This window comes from Panthera tigris, chromosome B2 (genome assembly GCF_018350195.1).
Source record: "Panthera tigris isolate Pti1 chromosome B2, P.tigris_Pti1_mat1.1, whole genome shotgun sequence".
NCBI lineage: Eukaryota > Metazoa > Chordata > Mammalia > Carnivora > Felidae > Panthera > Panthera tigris.
The window spans coordinates 49,822,293-49,839,029 of record NC_056664.1 but is presented as its reverse complement, the minus strand read 5'-3'; the positions used below and the strand labels follow the sequence as shown (position 1 = coordinate 49,839,029).

Sequence of the window (16,737 nt, the reverse complement as noted above, 5' to 3'; positions counted from 1 at the left end):
CAGTAATTCTACCCTTAATCCTTCATTTTAAAAATTTAATCCAAAATTATGGGAAAGAACAATATGACTGAAGCTGACCATTATAATGTTAATTGCAATAGTAAAACATTGGAAATAAAAGACAAACATATGAGTTAATGATGGAAAAGTCACTTAATGGACTATGATGAAGCCATTAAAATATTGGTTTTAAAGACCACATGGCAATCTGGGAAAAATGTTTATGATTTAATAAGCCCAAAAAAGCAGCATATAAAATTACATGTATACTATAATTAGAAGCATGCAAACATGTGCAAAGAAAGAAACTGGATTTGGATATTCTCTGTATTCTTTCTGAATAATGTTGAGATATATATGTAAATATATAAATATACATTCATATATATATTACAACGAACACTTTTTTTTGGTAATTAAAAGATTAAATAAAAAAGAAAAAAGTGGAAAGGAAATATTTTCAAGGGCAGAGGAGAGATGAAAATGGTAACATAGGACACTGCAGGCTCCCTATCCCTCCACAAAGATCAACAATTGAACAGTTAGTTATCCATGGACAAAAACAGCTCTGGAGGAGCTCCGGAGTCCAGTTAGGAGGTCACAGCAATGCAGTGAAACAAAAAAACCTGAGAATAACTACACAAGGAGAGAAGGAAGACAGCTTCATTTTGCCTGCGTCATCTCATCCCCGAAACCAGCACTATTCAGTGCCAAAAGGAACTCCCCAGGCAGAAAGAGGTTCCCTGGCCAGGAAGGAAGAGCAGGGTGAGCAAGCAGCTTCTCCAGTCTTTTGAGGCATTACACAAAGGTCCCACTTCAGTTTCATCCCACCCAGACTGGCAAAGCTGAAGAGTAAAAAGCCAGTTAGGAACACGGAAGAAAAGGAGGGGTGACTGGCAGCAGGTACTCAGAGGGAGTGACTGTGGTGTGCAGACACCTGCTCTGCAGACAAACCCAGCAGATCTGACCACTGACCCAAAGCCAAGGGCCAGTACTGCTGCAGCCACTGGGTACCCCCTGCAGATGTCACCAGCTTTTACCCCACATGTATTCACGATGCCAGCCATCCGATCACCCTCCTCACTCCCTCCCCTCCCCAAGTTTTCTCCAGAGCCTGGGAACCACATCAGCAGCCAGCTCTGGCCTCTGCAGCTGCTTGAGTGCAAGATGCCAACACAGACACCCCCTGGCTGACTCCTCCCCAATTCACGCACTTCAAACTAGCCCCTCCGGCTGTGCTGCACATGACCCAACCATCATCAGTCATCACAGGCTTCTACAGCAGTGTGCACACCAGAGAGGAGAGTGTGTAGCCACAGGAGGACACACCAACAACCAGGGCCTCTACAGCGGCCAGTGAGCCCATAGTTGGCCCTGGCCCTTGCCTGCTCTGGCTCCCACCGCTATGTGTGTGTCTGCAGATGGCCCCTGCCCCTACAGAGGCTCCCACAGCTGGCACCCTGCAGACAAGTATGTGTACACTACCTGTTCCAGCCACCACTGCTGCTTGCCCTGGTCCCTAGCTGCTAGACCCAGAGGTACTACTAAAGACCCCAATAGTCCTTGAAGCCACTATGGACCCTCTGTACTACCTGCAAAGGACTAACAGTTGTCAGTGCTGCATACCCCAGTGGCCTGGGCCAAAGAGACATCATGTCCCCCAACCTGAACCCAGTGCTGCCACACACCCCTGCACTTGGTGCCCTACATACACCACTAGGCCCAGGATCACAGCAAGCTTCAGCACGCCTCCACCCACTCCCTTACCACAGTCAGTCCATAAAGTCTGGAAGAGGTGACTGGTTCTTCATGTGAAGGCACTTATGCAAGATACAAGGATCATGAAGAATCAGGGAAACATGACTCCACCATCTATAGTAAATAGTCTCAAAGAAATGGAGAACCAGGAATTGCCTAATAAAAAAAAATTCAAAATTGTCCTAAAGATGCTCAGAGACCTACAAAGAATACAGATAAGCAATTAATGATGTCAGGAAAACAACAAAGGAACAAAATGAGAAGTTCAACACAAAAAAGAACCAAACAGGAATTTGGGGGCTGAAGAACACAATGACTCAACTGAAGATTCCAACTATAGCTTCAACAGCAGAGTTGAACAAGCAGAAGAATCTGTATGCTAGAAGACAAATGAATTGAAGTTATCCAATCAGAGGAAAAAAAAAAAAAAAAAAGAATGAAAAGGCATGAAAAAAGCCCATGGGACTTATGGGGACACCAACAAGAAAAATCATGTTTGCACCACTGGATCCTTCTCTAGGAGAAGACAGAAAGGGGTAGAAAGATTATTTAAAAAAATAATGGCTGCAAACTTCTCAAACCTGGGGAGAGATGTGGACATTCAAGTTCATGAAGCTATAGGTATCTCAAAATTTCACTCCAAAATAATCTTCTCCAGGACACATAATAATAAAACTGTCTAAAATCAAAGACAGAATTTTAAAACCAGTAAAAGAAAAAAAACTCTCTCATACATACAAGGCAACCTCTGGATTTCTCGGCAGAGACTTTGTAGGTCAGGGGAGAATGTGATGATCTATTCAAAGTGCTAAATGAAAGAAACTGCAGGGCACCTGGATGGCTCAGTTGGTTGAGCATCTGACTTGGGCTCAGGTCATGATCTCACAGTTTGTGGGTTCGAGCCCCACATCAACCTCTCTGCTGTCAGCACAGAACCCACTTCAGATCTTCTGTCCCCATCTCTCTGCCCCTCTCCTATTCGTGACTGCTCTCTCTCAAAAATAAACATTAAAAAAAATAAAGAAATAAAAGAAACTGCCAACTCAGGATACTTTTCTGGAAAAGATGTGCTTCAGAAATAAAGGCAAGATGAAGACTTTCCCTAATAAATGAAAGATGAGAGGATTCATTGCCACTAAACATGCCTTAGGGGAAGGCTGAAAGAAGTTCTTCAAGCTATAACAAAAAGGCATTAATTAGTAACATGAAAATAAAACACCTGGGTAAAGGTAAGCATATAGTTGGACTCAGAATACCCTAATAACTGTAACATGGTGATATGTTCACTTCTTAACTCTAGTATAAAGATTAGAGAACAAAAGTATTGAAAACCTTTCTAGCTCCAACAATTTGCTAATGGATAAAAAATATAAAAAGATGTAAATGGTAACATGAAAAACATAAAGGGAAGAAGAGGAAGAGGGTAGAGTTTTTGTATGTGATCAAAGTTGAATTGCTGTCAGTGTAAAATAAATATAGATATAGATATAGATATAGATATAGATATAGATATATATAACATATTTATGTTATATGTTAAGACTCATGGTAACCACAAAGCAAAAATCTACAGTAGATTTACAAAAAGTAAAGAGAAGAAAGCAAAGATACTGCTATGATAAATCATTACTTCACAAAGGAAGACGCAAGACAGGACGAAAGGAACAAAGGAACCACAAAACAGTCAGAAAACAATAAAATGGCATTAGTAAGTCCGTACCTAACAATAGTTACTCTAAATGTAAATTAATTGAATTCTCCAATCAAAAGGCAAGGTGGATGACTAAAAAAAACCCCACGAGATCCAACTATATGCTGTCTATACTATAAGAGACTCGCTTTGGCTTGAAGCACACACATAGGCTGAAAGTGAAGGTATGGAGAAAGATAATCTATGCAAGTGGAAACCAAAAGAGAGCATGGGTAGCTATATTTCTATCAGACAAAATAGACTTTAAGCCAAAAATGGTAACAAGAGACACAGGTGATCATTATATAATGGTAAGGGGATCAATTAATCAAGAAGACATAACAATCACCTGAAACTAATATAACACTGTGCTACCTATACTGGAATTAAAACAGAGTGAGAAAAAAAGATATAACGATCATAAATATATATGTACCCCACACCAAAGCACCTAACTATATTAAGGAAATACTAACAGATCTGAGGGAGAAATAGACAAAACAATAATAGTAAGGGATTTCAAAGGATAACTCACAGATAGGAAATGAACAAGGAAACATTGGATTTGAACAATACTTTAGACCAAATGGACCTAACAGACATATAAAGAATAAGCCATCCAACAATAGCAGAACACGCATTCTTCTAAAGTACACAAACATTTTCCAGGGTAGGTGACATGACAGGTGACAAAAAAATCTCAAGACTGAAATCATACCGAGTATCTTCTCCCAACACAATGGTATGAAAATAGAAATCAATAACATGAAGAAAGCTAGAACATTCACAAATATGTAGAAGTTAAACCACACACTCCTGTACAACAGTGGGTCAAAGAAGAAATCAAAAGGGAAATTAAAAAATATCTTGATGGAACTGGAGAGTGTGATGCTAAGTGAAATAAGCCATACAGAGAAAGACAGATACCATATGTTTTCACTCTTCTGTGGATCCTGAGAAACTTAACAGAAACCCATGGAGGAGGGGAAGGAAAAAAAAAAAAAAAAGAGGTTAGAGTGGGAGAGAGCCCAAGCATAAGAGACTCTTAAAAACTGAGAACAAACTGAGGGTTGATGGGGGGTGGGAGGGAGGGGAGGGTGGGTGATGGGTATTGAGGAGGGCACCTTTTGGGATGAGCACTGGGTGTTGTATGGAAACCAATCTGACAATAAATTTCATATATTGAAAAAGAAAAAGAAAAAGAAAAAAAATATCTTGAAACAAATGAAAATAGTAGCATAACATATGAGAGCGTCTGGGAACCAGCAAAAGCAGTTTAATAGGGGATTTTATAGTGATAAATGCATGCATTAAGAAACAAGAGGGGCGCCTGGGTGGCTCAGTTGGTTGAGCATCTGACTTCAGCTCAGGTCATGATCTCGCGGTTGGTGAGTTCGAGCCCCGCGTCGGGCTCTGTGCTGACAGCTCAGAGCCTGGAGCCTGTTTCAGACTCTGTATCTCCCTCTCTCTGACCCTGCCCTGTTCATGCTCTGTCTCTCTCTGTCTCAAAAATAAATAAACGTTAAAAGAAAAAAAAATTTATAAAAAAGAAACAAGAAAGATCTCCCTGATACCAAAACCAGATAAGGCTACTATATAAAAAAAAGTTACAGACCAATATCCTTGATAAATATAGATGCAAAAGTCAAAAAATTTAGCAAACTGTATTCAACAGCTCATTAAAAGGATCATACATCATGATCAAGTGGGATTTATGCTTGAGATGCAAGGATGGTTCAACTTACACAGATGAATACATGTTATATACCACATTAATAGAATGAAAGATAAAAATCATATGATCATCTCAATAGAGGGAGAAAAACTGTTTGACCAAATACAACATCCATTCCTAATAAAAATTTGACAGACTGGGTAAAGAAGGAACATATCTCAATGTAGTAAAGGCCATAATGTGACAAGCCCATACCTAACATCCTACTCAATGGTGACACATTGAAACCTTTTCTTCTAAGACCAGGAACAAGATAAGGGTACCCATTTTTACCACTCTTATTCACCATAGTACTAGAAGTCCTAGCCAGAGCAATCAGGCAAAAAAGGAAATAAGAGGAATCCAAATAGGAAAGGAAGAAGTAAAACTATTTGTATGCAGATGACAGGATCTTACACTCAGAAAACCCTAAAGACTCCACCAAAAAACTGTTAGAACTAATCAATGAATTCAGTAAAGTTGCAGGATACAAAATTAACATATAGAGATCAATTGTGTTTCTATAGACTAACAATGAACTATCTGAAAGTGAAATTAAGAAAACAATTCCATTTATAATAGCATCAAAAACAATAAAATACTTAGGAATAAATTGAACAAAGGATATGAAAAACCTATACACTGAAAACTGTAAGACGCTGATGAAAGAAATTAAAGAAGACAGAAACAAATGGAAAGATACCTTATATTCTTGAATTGGAAGAATTAATATTGTTTAAAGGTCCACACCATCCACAAAGTGATCTACAGATTCAATGCAATCTGTCTCAAAATTCCAATGGCATTTTTCACAGAAATTGAAAAAAAATCCTAAAATTCACATAGAACCACAAAAGACCCCAAAAAGCCAAAGCAATCTTGAGAAAGAACAACAAACCTGGAGGTATCATACTTCCTGATTTCAAACTATCATTACAAAGCTATAGTAATCAGGGGCACCTGAGTGTCTCAGTCAGTTGAGCATCCAACTTTGACTACAGTTTAGGTCATGATATCACAGTTTATGAGTTCAAACTCCACATTGGGATCGCTGCTCTCAGCACAGAGCCCGCTGAGGATCCTCTGTCCCCCTCCCCCTCCCTCCCCCACTTGCACTCCCTCAAAAATAAACATTTAAAAAATTTTAAAAATGAAAAACAAAAAATAAAGCTACAGTAATCAAAACTGTGTGGTACTGGCATAAAAAGGAAACACATAAGCCAATGGAACAGAATAGAGCCCAGAAATAAACTCATGCATATATGGCCAACTATCTTTGACAAGCATGCCAAGAATACACAATGGGGAAAGGACAGTCTCTTCAATAATTGGTGCTGGGAAAACTGGGTATCCCCATGCAAAAGAATGAAACTGGATCCCTATTTTATGGAACTCACAAAAATTGACTCAAAGTATACTACTGAAGTCTTAAACATAAGACCTGGAATTGTAAAATTCCTAAAAGAAAACGAAGGAAAAAGCTCCTTGACACTTTGTGTCATATCAAAGTCTTGACTTTGGATATAATGCCAAAAGTACAGTCAGCAGAATCAAAAATAAACAAATGGAACTAGATCAAATTAAAAAGCTCTGTATGGCAAAGGAAATAAAATGACAAGACAACCTCAGGAATGGGAGAAAATATTTACAAACTATCTTAGTCTGTTCAGGCTGCTATAACAAAATACCACACACTGGGTAGCCTCCCACCCCTCTTAGTCATTATGGTTCACCCTCTGAATGCTTTGAGTGTTACATATATATAGTTCTTCAGTGCTGAATAAAGACAGTGAACATGTTTCCCAAATTTCAAATAAGGCAAATAGGTTGACACTTGGCCAGTGTATTTAAAATATAAAATAGGTCTGGGTGCCTGGGTGGCTCAGTCGGACTCTTGATTTCAGCTTAGGTTGTGATTGCAAGGTTCGTGAGATCAAGCCCCACATCCCAATCCCTGCTTGGGCTTCTCTTTCTCTCAAAATAAAAATAAACTTTAAAAAAATAAATAAATTATGTCCAATGCACAGTTCATCTTACACGAAGAACAGCAATGTATATTCTCAGAGCCTGGCACCTCCAGTCCACACCTTTGTAAATCCCCCAAATTGACTCAACCCTGCCTTGTGGGTAACCCACATTCACCAACACCAGATGCTTAGGCTCCTCCTGCACAGGACGGGAATGTGCCTACAATATTTTTTAACTTACGTAAAATGGAAAACTCCACTGAAGCAAAAACTCTATAATGCTGTGTCTTCATGCAGGAATAATTATCAAGAAGAGACTCAGAATTCAAACTCCTTCACCAAACTTTCAATTTCAATTCAGTCTCCCAAAGAAAGTAAGTTGACTACATATTTTATCTTACCTTTATACCCATGGAAAGGAACTTGTAACTTAAATTATTAAACTATACAAATTATCATCATCTCATCTATGATAGCTTACTGAATCTCAATATTAATCTTCAAACATATATTTCAGTAACCATGTCTGAACTGAAACAAATACTAAATAATCTTGTCAAAGGCTAAACTATGTCAGAAGGAGAAAAAAAAACAAAAACAAAAACAAGCTTTCCCCCACCCCCCACCCCTGCAATTTTGTCTACAGAACACAACTAAAAACAGTTAAAGTAGGGAAAGAGCAAAACAATCTAGTCAGGAATCTTTTGTACAAATGTTAGAGAGAAAAGAATAGAACTGGGGAAGAAAAAAACAACTAATCAACTGTGGTTGAAGGGACGGGATGGAATTATCTTCTACAAAGCGGGGAGGTATGGTTTGGGAGGAAGATAGGCAAGTGTCAAAAGTCCGACTTTTGGAGAAACCGAAGTTGTGAAAGAAGATAAAACAGGGCTGGAGAGAAGGTGGGACTAAGTTGTAGACAAGGCAGGAGTGCTGAACGGAAAGGGGACGGGGCTAGGTAGAAGCATAAACGAGGAGGGCAGAGACTGCGGAAAAGGACCTGGCGGAAAGAGGAGAATGAGTGGAAATGATATACAGAAGGCAGGAAACCAAGCTGGGAGGGGGCAAGACTGCTGGGTCCAGGATAAGGAAGAGGAAGGAGGCGGGCGGGAATGATGGGCCAGGGAAGATGGGTGGGATGGGGCTGTGGGAAGGAGGACGAAGTTGTAGGGAGGCTGAGTGGGAAAAGGGGCTAGGCTGGGGAACTGAGCGCGGTTACGAAGGGAGCTGGGCAGAGAGGGATACGGGATGGGACAATAAGCTAGGGAGGAAACTGGGGCAAACTGAGATCTGGAGGGAGAAGAGGCAGGGACCAGAGGAACAGGGTAGGAGGAGAACGCAGCTAGGAGGATGAGAACAAGGAGGCCAATGTCTTGCCCAGGTGGAGTGGAAAAACTAGAGGATGAGGCCGAGGGCAAAGGATGGGAGAGGAGGAGGACGACGGCATTGTGGAGGCGGGCAGAGAACAGGTGGGGACAGAGGACGGGTTTGAAGGGACACAGGGCAATCTTGGGAGGAGGAGGCTGCAGGTGCGCTAAGCAGCGAGCCCTCGAGGCCGCCTGCGCGTGGGGCCAGGTGGGGGTTGGGCAGAGAAGTCCTCACCGTGGGGTCCCTAAAGGACGAGCCCGGGAGAAAGGGCAGGCCATGCACAGGGTTGGACACCATGGCGGCCGCTTTTGCCGCCTCCAGCCGGGTAGAGTGTTGGGCGCCCCAGTTGCCGGGGCGACGAGCCGCGTTTGTGGGCCTCTGGAAGCTCCATGGTAATGCCAAACTTCCGGAGCGCCGCGCTTGGGGGCGGGGCCTGAGGAGCGGGTGCAAGGAGTGAGCGCATGCGCCACCCCCAGGATCCGGCGTTCCGTTTGAGAGGTGGCTACGGACTCAGTGGCTGTGACTGGGGCGTTGCGGGGCGGGGTGGAAGGACGTGACCGCAGAGAGGGTGCCATCGTTGCTATGAGGTCCAGGGCGGGGGTAGCGGTCCCCTTAGATGAGCTACGGTGGAGGGGAAGGTGCTTCCTTTCCTTTCACCGGGTTCTCCACGCTCCCCGCCAGCGCCTTGAGCTCGGGACGTCACCTCTCCCAGCCCTGGGAAAAGGGTTCTTGTCCCAGTTCACACTGAAGTGTAAATGGTTGGTTCCGGTTGAAAGTGGCACCCCGGGCCTGTGCTTGTTGGGAGAGGGGCTGCGGATTATTCACGGTTGTGTCTCTGGCCCAAGGATGTCCAAAGAACTAATGCAGCCGTCTTGTCCCTAATCCTCCCACTGCCGCATTATCTTTTTGCCATCTTCACCTGTGTGGATCCCTGCCTCTCTACTCCCTCTCGGTTCTCCGAAGACTGGGCCTTGCATGTTCCCCTCAGGAGACTCAATATACGTTAACTTTAGGGCTACAGAGTGCTAATCTCAATTCTGATCTCTACACCTATCTGCAGCTGCAATGCAAAGATCTGAACAAGGGGAAATGCATGTCCTTCAAAGAGAAAACTTAAGTCCTAAATAAAGAAGCAAATGGGTGAAATATTGTCAGGATCGTAGTAGGTATTCTCACCTTTGGTGATTTTTGTAAAACTTGTTTAAATTATTATGCCTTAAATGTAATCCTGTTCCTGAAACATTTTCAGGAAAGAGAAACAACAACAACAACTATCCATCACCACTGGAAAGCTTAAAGATAAAAACAAAAAGCAAACAAAATCCTGATGCCCAGATATGGGATTCTTTAGGTCTGAAATAGAACCCAGGAATCTGATTTTCATAACAGCTGTTTCTGATAATGAGCCACTTCAGGAACATGATAGAATAGCCAAGCCTGACCCAGAAAGCGTATCTCCATGTCACGGGTAGTTTACTGCTAATACAGTCAACAGCTTTAGTTTTATTGCTGCTTGTCAGAGCAAATCCCCCTGTTGGGTTTCAGTAATGGGCACGAAGCTCAGGGGGACTATGACATTAATCCACTGGTGGCACCTGAAGCAGTTTTTTTTTTTTTTTAATGTTTTTATTTTATTTTTGAGCGCGCGAGCAGGAGAGGGGCAGACACACACACACACACACACACACACACAGAATCCAAAGCAGGCTCCAGGCTCTGAGCTGTCAGCACAGAGCAGGGCGCTGGGCTCAAACCCATGAACTGTGAGATCATGACCTAAGCCAAAGTCAAAGTCGGAGGCTTAACTTACTGAGCTACCCAGGCGCCCCTGAAGCAATTATTGGTGGCTAGCTACCACAACCTGCTCAGTTTCTTTTTTGCTAACCCCTCCTCTCTCCTTACTACTTGTTTCCTGTTTTTGTCCCTTCCCTTTTTTTTTACCTTTAAAATTTTCTTTTATTTTCTATTAGTATATTACCTTAATGCAGGCATTTAGTGCTTTTTTAAAAATCAGTGCATTAGCATTGTTGAACTTTCTGAAAGCTTTAAAAGTATCTGTCCATTGCATTATATCTTAGTCACTTACCTAGGATGGAAGCCAGCTACTGGGAGAATATTTCAAAATGGCAAGTTCAACTTTCAAAGAGAAGATGCTTCTCTCACTTCTTTCCACCTCACTGATGCTGAGTACCCAGAAACACTGGAGCTATAATCCTTGCTGACTCTTGATGATAACCTTAAAGTCTTACCAGTTATATGATCCTGCCCTCCCCTCTATCTTAATAAAAGTAAGTCTATGGTCACACTTGAAAGAGCCCTTCTAGACTAACTGTATGCTTACACTTGGGTAGGGAAGGAGTCCATGGGGGCTGGAAAGGGTAAGTCATGCCTAAGCCTATTGTCCATTGTGGCATCTGTTTCTATTTGAGGAGTGGCCTCTGCTCAAATGCTTTTCTGTTCCAGAAGAACACACTAGTTAAATGTTTTAACTCCTTTTGGACCCTAGAAATGCATGGCGAGTAAAACCTTCCTTGGCCTCTTAAAAATGCCATCACCTCTGAAGAGAGGAAGCCAGACAGTGGTTGCATCAGTGCTAAAAAGCACGGGGACAAGTCTGTAAAGAAGTGGGGGGGAAATTAAAAAATAAAGATAGGGCTTTGGAAAACTGCTTGAACCCTGACATTTTGTGTGATTAAGTTTATATCTCATTTCTCCCAAACATGACTGACAACTCAGCATGTATCACACTTCGGTTTGTGCTATTTTCCACTTTTTGCAATATGTAGGAGAGAGCAGGACCCAGACCATCCCCGGCAGCTGAAGTAAAAAGTGCTATGGTCTGAAGGCTGTGCATCAAGCCTGGACTCAGAAGACCACAGAGACATTGCATGACTTAGCAGGTGTTTCAAAACTTGGGGGAAAGGAAAATAGGGAAAGATTAGACTGCCAGCAGGCCAAACTGAAAAGAGGGCCTCATGCTGGCTATCTCTCAGCAGTTCCTGGGAGATATCAGACTGGCAGAGGCTAAAATACAGCAGTTATCTAAAATAAGTGTCTCCTTTTTCAGCGTTTTTCCCAGAATTTGTTTTCAACCCTGTGATATTATTCTTCAGTGCCTAAATTTACAGGACATATATCAAGCGTGTGTGTGTGTGTGTGTGTGTGTGTGTCCCTCAGATATTTATGCAATGATTTTGGGTGCTCTACTTCCCTCTGCTGAATAAAAATGGTACAGCATGGTTTCTGGAAAATTCAATCATAAACCTGTAGGTTTGAAAGTGCTGGGGGTGTGGCTAATGTGTGAACAATGGGGTAAGACTTTGCAGGGGAGTGTCCCTCAGTCAGAGTGCTATCTAGCATTCATTTCCACCACTCACTCTGTGGTTTCTGGAGTCTCTTATCTAAAAAGACTGCCCAGTCGAGCCACCTTGATCTTTGCAAAATATGGTAAAGGGCAAAAGAAACATCCTTAGGGACTTCCAAGCAGTTACAGGAGCAGATTTAGGACCCACAGGAAATCTTCATTTGATGCAAATGTATACAATTTGGGTTCAGATGATTTTGGCCTGATGGTGGGTTCCTGCCAGGGGTTTCAAAAAATTTGTGTTTCAGCTGCTTTTTTCTCCCTTAAGTCAAACCCATTCTATGACTTTAGCTGGTTGAATTGGAATTCCTTTCCCTCTGAAAAAGCCTATGAAACATTACCTCACAGAATCAGAGATTTCACAGGATATAAGTGTCACAAGGATAGGTTCTTTCTTTTGTTCATTGCCATTTTCCTGGATCCCATCACAGTGCTAACACCTCATAAATACTCAATGAACAGCTGTAAAATGACCAAGTGAATGAGTGAATAACTTGGAGATCACCCAGTATTTTTCAAACATGCCAGTCTCCATTAGTAGCTGTTAAAATCAACTCAATGGATTGTGACAACAGAGTTTTTTTTTTTTTTTTAAAAAGGAACAAATAGAATATTAATTATCAGGATGTATCCAATGTTATATGGATAGGAATAATTTGCTGAAAAAGTCTTCAAGATATATACATATTCATATTCTAGGTATTTTTTACATGGTCACAATAAAAAACCTGGGAATCGATTGACACAGTCCAGCCTGCTCATTTTACTGATGAGATATCCCCAGACCAAAAGAGGTTAAGAAACCATTAGTTAAAGTCTAGTTCCCAGTTGAGTATTTCTTACACTCTGCCTCAATCCTCTCTCAGATGGAAAACATCTTCCTCCTTCAGCATGTGAGGTATCATTGACTTTGCCATCCTGCTTGTCAGACATCTCTGACCTAATAAGGGTTTAATAGTATGGAGATAGAGATATGTGAGAGCAATGTGGCAGTAATATCCATTGTAGTTGTAGATTCCAAAGGTGAACAGGCAAATTCATTAACTCAGGTAAGTGCCAACCTTGAAACAAGGGGGAAATGCCTGCATTTCTGTTGATACTTCTATTGCACATCTCAAACACTCTTCCTTTTCCTTTTTCACGTATGTAGTATGGAACAGAAAATGAAACACCAGGTTGGGGTCTTGAGAACCACATTCATGTCCTTACTGTACTATAAATATTTGTTTGAGCTCAGACAACTTACCTACCTGAGATTCTGGTATTTCATCTCAAAAATGAGAAGCCTGAACCAGAATTAATGGTCACTAATTGCTTTGGGGTCATGTGGTCATTTGAAAACAGTGAAAGCTATGCAGAACATATACAGCATCCTGGGAAAATAAAACATGTCTTAATCTGTTATGAGTGGAGAGAAATCCCTCCCAAAGGCAGAGAGCTACCACTCTGGTGAGATACTTTTATACCCCGTGGAAAAAGTGGACACTTATGTATAGAACCCCTAGCACCCTGCACTGCATAAAGTGATAGAAATAATAATAATTATTATGACGATGATTGCCACTAGTACTTATTGAAAACAAACTTTGTGCTAAGGTCCTTTTCCCACAGTAAAATTAGTAAGATTCCAAAATGATTTGTTCTTGTAAAAAGAAAAAAACACTGAGTGGAGATGCTTTGCATGTTTCCATAGTTGTCTTTAAGGAAAAGAAATTGCATTAGCTCAGAATAGTGCTCAAATTCACTTTAATGAATAATAGGATATATTTAATAGGTCCTGAAGATGAGGAAGGGTTCACTAGAGAAATGTAGGGAAATAATTGAGGATAGTCAGTGGTTCTTAAAGCTGGTTTGATACCTTGGAATTTTTCTGAATGGTCACAGATGGCCCCTGAGACTGACATTTGTAATGAGACTAGGTCTGCATTGGATTCTAGCACAGAAGTACATTTAAGAATTTCACCATCAATAACAGCCTAAGGATTATGCTTGGCCAAAGTGTCTAGAAATGAAACAAGAATTGCATCTTCAGGTTTATTTCATTTATCAGGGCAAAACAAAACAAAACAAAAACCCACATTACATTTTCTTCTCAATTCTACGCTTCTAGTTCACACAGTCGTCAATGGGGAAGTTAGGCTGGAAAACCTTCTACATTTACTTTGTTTTGGTTAAGAATATGGATTCTGGATTCAAAGGCCTGAGTTTCTGTGAGATTCCATTACTTACTAGCCAGGTAGTCCTGGGCAAACTTACCTAACCTATCAAGTTCCACATTTGAGAATGGAGACAATAATATCTATCTCATAGGGTTGTAAGTGAAGGGTTAAGTGAAAGAATCTAAGAAAATAGCTCAGCTAAGGAATTGGCAAGGAGTGAGCACCAGCTAATGTAAACTGTTGATGTTATTATTCCTAGTTTATAGACTCTGCCTTGGATGTTTCATTGCATTTTTGCCCAGAGGACTACCCAGAGTACAAACCAGTGTCAGTAGAACAAGGAAACATTCAAAGCCTATCTGGGAAGTGGAACTCAGCATTCTGAGCACTTAAAAAAATGCTAAGAAAAATTTGGGAAGAATCCTGTGAATACCAGAGAGTGTCCATGGGAATACAGAGTCCATGTGACCAGCCCACAGATGGTTTAGCTTGATGATAACCTGGTTTAGTGTAGATTGCAGGGCACAAGATTTACTGTTTTCTACAGGCAAGGTAATGTGCAATTAGTAAGTAGTCCATGTAAGTAAACAATGACCGTGACTTTTCTTGAGCAGAATTCTTCCCCAGCGTACCCTGTCCTGAAGTCATAGTAAAAGCCAAAGTGCTTACAGGGCTCTCACAACTTGTCTGCATTGTCTACTGCGCTCTCTCTCTCTCTCTCTCTCTCTCTCTCTCTTCATGCCAGCCTCCAGTTATTCCTAGCATGCTCTGGCCTCAGGGCCCTTACACTTTTTGCATCTGCTTGGGAGAGAAACAGAGCCAACTCCCTCACCTATTTCTGTAGTCTTCCCTGATCCTGTTTAAAATTGCACACCCATCCTGTCCCTCTGGCCTATTCTTGCGATTTCTCCTTGGCACTATCACCTTCTAACATACTACATAACTTACTTATTTGGTTCATTGTTTGTCCTACCCATCCTCCAACCCCTGAATGCAAGCTCCCTAAGGGCAAGGATTTGTGTGTTTTGGCCATTGCTGTATTCCTGGTGCCTAGAACAGGGCTTGGCACCTAGTGGTGTTCAGTGTTTGTGGAGTGGCTGTCAGTGAATCACATAATCACCAGTTCAACAGGCTAGGCCTCCCCTCCAGGGAAAGTCTTTCTAGCAGGCTTTTCTTGGAGGGCTTGATTCGGGAGAGGCATTTCAGAGAATTCTTTCAATACAAGATAATGTATCGTTGGCTTTGTTACATGAGCCTGTATCTCAGCCAGAGTATCATCAAATTACCTACATAGTGTAATGTCTGAAGGGACTGTAATATAACTATCTTGGTATTCCTGTACACTGAGCCAGAGACTGTTGATTATGCACAAAAGAATGGAAGTATTAGGTTGCTTAAAATTTCTAGATCCCAATTTCTGTTTTTTCTTGGAGTTTTATATGACACTGCTAATTTACTTATCATTAACAACATTTTGCCATAGCCTTATTTTTCCCTGGAAGAGACTTATTTTAGTGATGGGTCTATGGATTATCTTTTTTTCCCTATTTTTTTTTTTTGCATTTTCTTTAATAAGCACATATTACTTGAAAATGATAAATGGGGGACTTTCTGCTAAACCTGTGTAACTTTTTTATAAGGCAGAGAAGTATTTTTTTTTAAATCCTATATTCAAAGTCATATCACTTGTCAAAATCCCTGGGAGATCCAATTGTTTGAAGAACTGAAAATCCTAATGAAAGATGAGAGGGAGGGCTTGCAGAATCTTGGGAAGAGTATCAATACTAGAGGAATTTCTTATCCAAGGAATCAAGGTATTTTCAAGAACCTGTCACTGTAGAGTGAGATTTGATATTATACTCCAGGCCACCAAAGGCCTGTAGCCAATGACCTTTTGGGCTCTGAGAAGACTGTGAGGTGCAAAGAATGCTTTATTTGGCATCCAAGGACAAGGTGTAAAGTAAGTCACTTTAACCTGCAAAGAAACCATACAACCCTAGCTATTCATGAGGTATTTAGGGTCAAAAGTTAAAATGAGATTCAAGTATGCACAATGGTAAAAGTACTTCACACACTGTAAAGGGCTCTGCAAATATTTGGGTATTGATGTTTCTGATTAGCTGAGCCCTGTATTTGTCTGAAGAAGAAATCAATTTGAGTTTAAACATTACAACTAGTTATGTGACTTTGAACCAATCCTTCCACTTTCTTAGCGTGTTTTCTAGTTTAATGGAGATCTTGTTGGCCTTCCTTCAAACAATTATGTACAAGCTCAAATGGATGTGGAAATTTTTTGGAAAGCATAATGCATGATACAATCTGAGGTGTTATTCTGCAGCCTTTGAGTTGGTCAAGGCCTCCTGGAGTCTAAAATACAGTGCATACCTCTTTCTATGAGATCATGTTAGGTAAGAAAAGCCCTTACCTGAGATAGATAAGCTCTTGAAGTTAATATTTAAATGAATTTCTTTTAAATGCAATGCTTTCCCTTCTATATTATTTTGATAAAAATTCCTTAAAGGATAAGGTGGTTATTCTTTTTTTAAAGGAGGCAGCTAGAGTGCAACATGCTGTTTCCAATTTTCCAAATCAGGGACCTGTACTCAGGACAGTGAAAAGGGCTAGAGAAGCAATGAGAGTAACAAGAAGCTTTGAGGTGGCCAAAGGTGACAGCCTTGCTGGTGGGGAAGATATTTCTAGCCTCTGGGGTGGGGGTG

At 41.1% G+C, this 16,737-nt stretch overlaps 1 protein-coding gene and 1 long non-coding RNA gene across 3 annotated transcripts in view; one reads left to right on the top strand and one right to left on the bottom strand.

Annotated features, from left to right (window-relative positions):
• The window catches only part of EFHC1 (EF-hand domain containing 1), a 66,549-nt gene extending 57,689 nt beyond the window's left edge, over nucleotides 1–8,860 (bottom strand). Inside the window, exon 1 of the mRNA XM_007095515.3 lies at nucleotides 8,732–8,860. Coding sequence (XP_007095577.2) covers nucleotides 8,732–8,794 — 63 coding nt within the window. The 5' untranslated portion in view covers nucleotides 8,795–8,860. The remainder of the gene's footprint in view (nucleotides 1–8,731) is intronic.
• Nucleotides 8,861–8,929: 69 nt separating this feature from the next.
• LOC122238390 lies at nucleotides 8,930–10,850 on the top strand. 2 transcript variants are annotated; one of them, XR_006217302.1, is made up of 3 exons: nucleotides 8,930–8,995; nucleotides 9,558–9,659; nucleotides 10,576–10,850. It is a non-coding gene; the product is annotated as an uncharacterized LOC122238390 (long non-coding RNA). The 2 variants fall into 2 exon arrangements; XR_006217303.1 differs by having other exon boundaries at nucleotides 9,558–9,663.
• The last annotated feature ends 5,887 nt before the right edge of the window (nucleotides 10,851–16,737 follow it).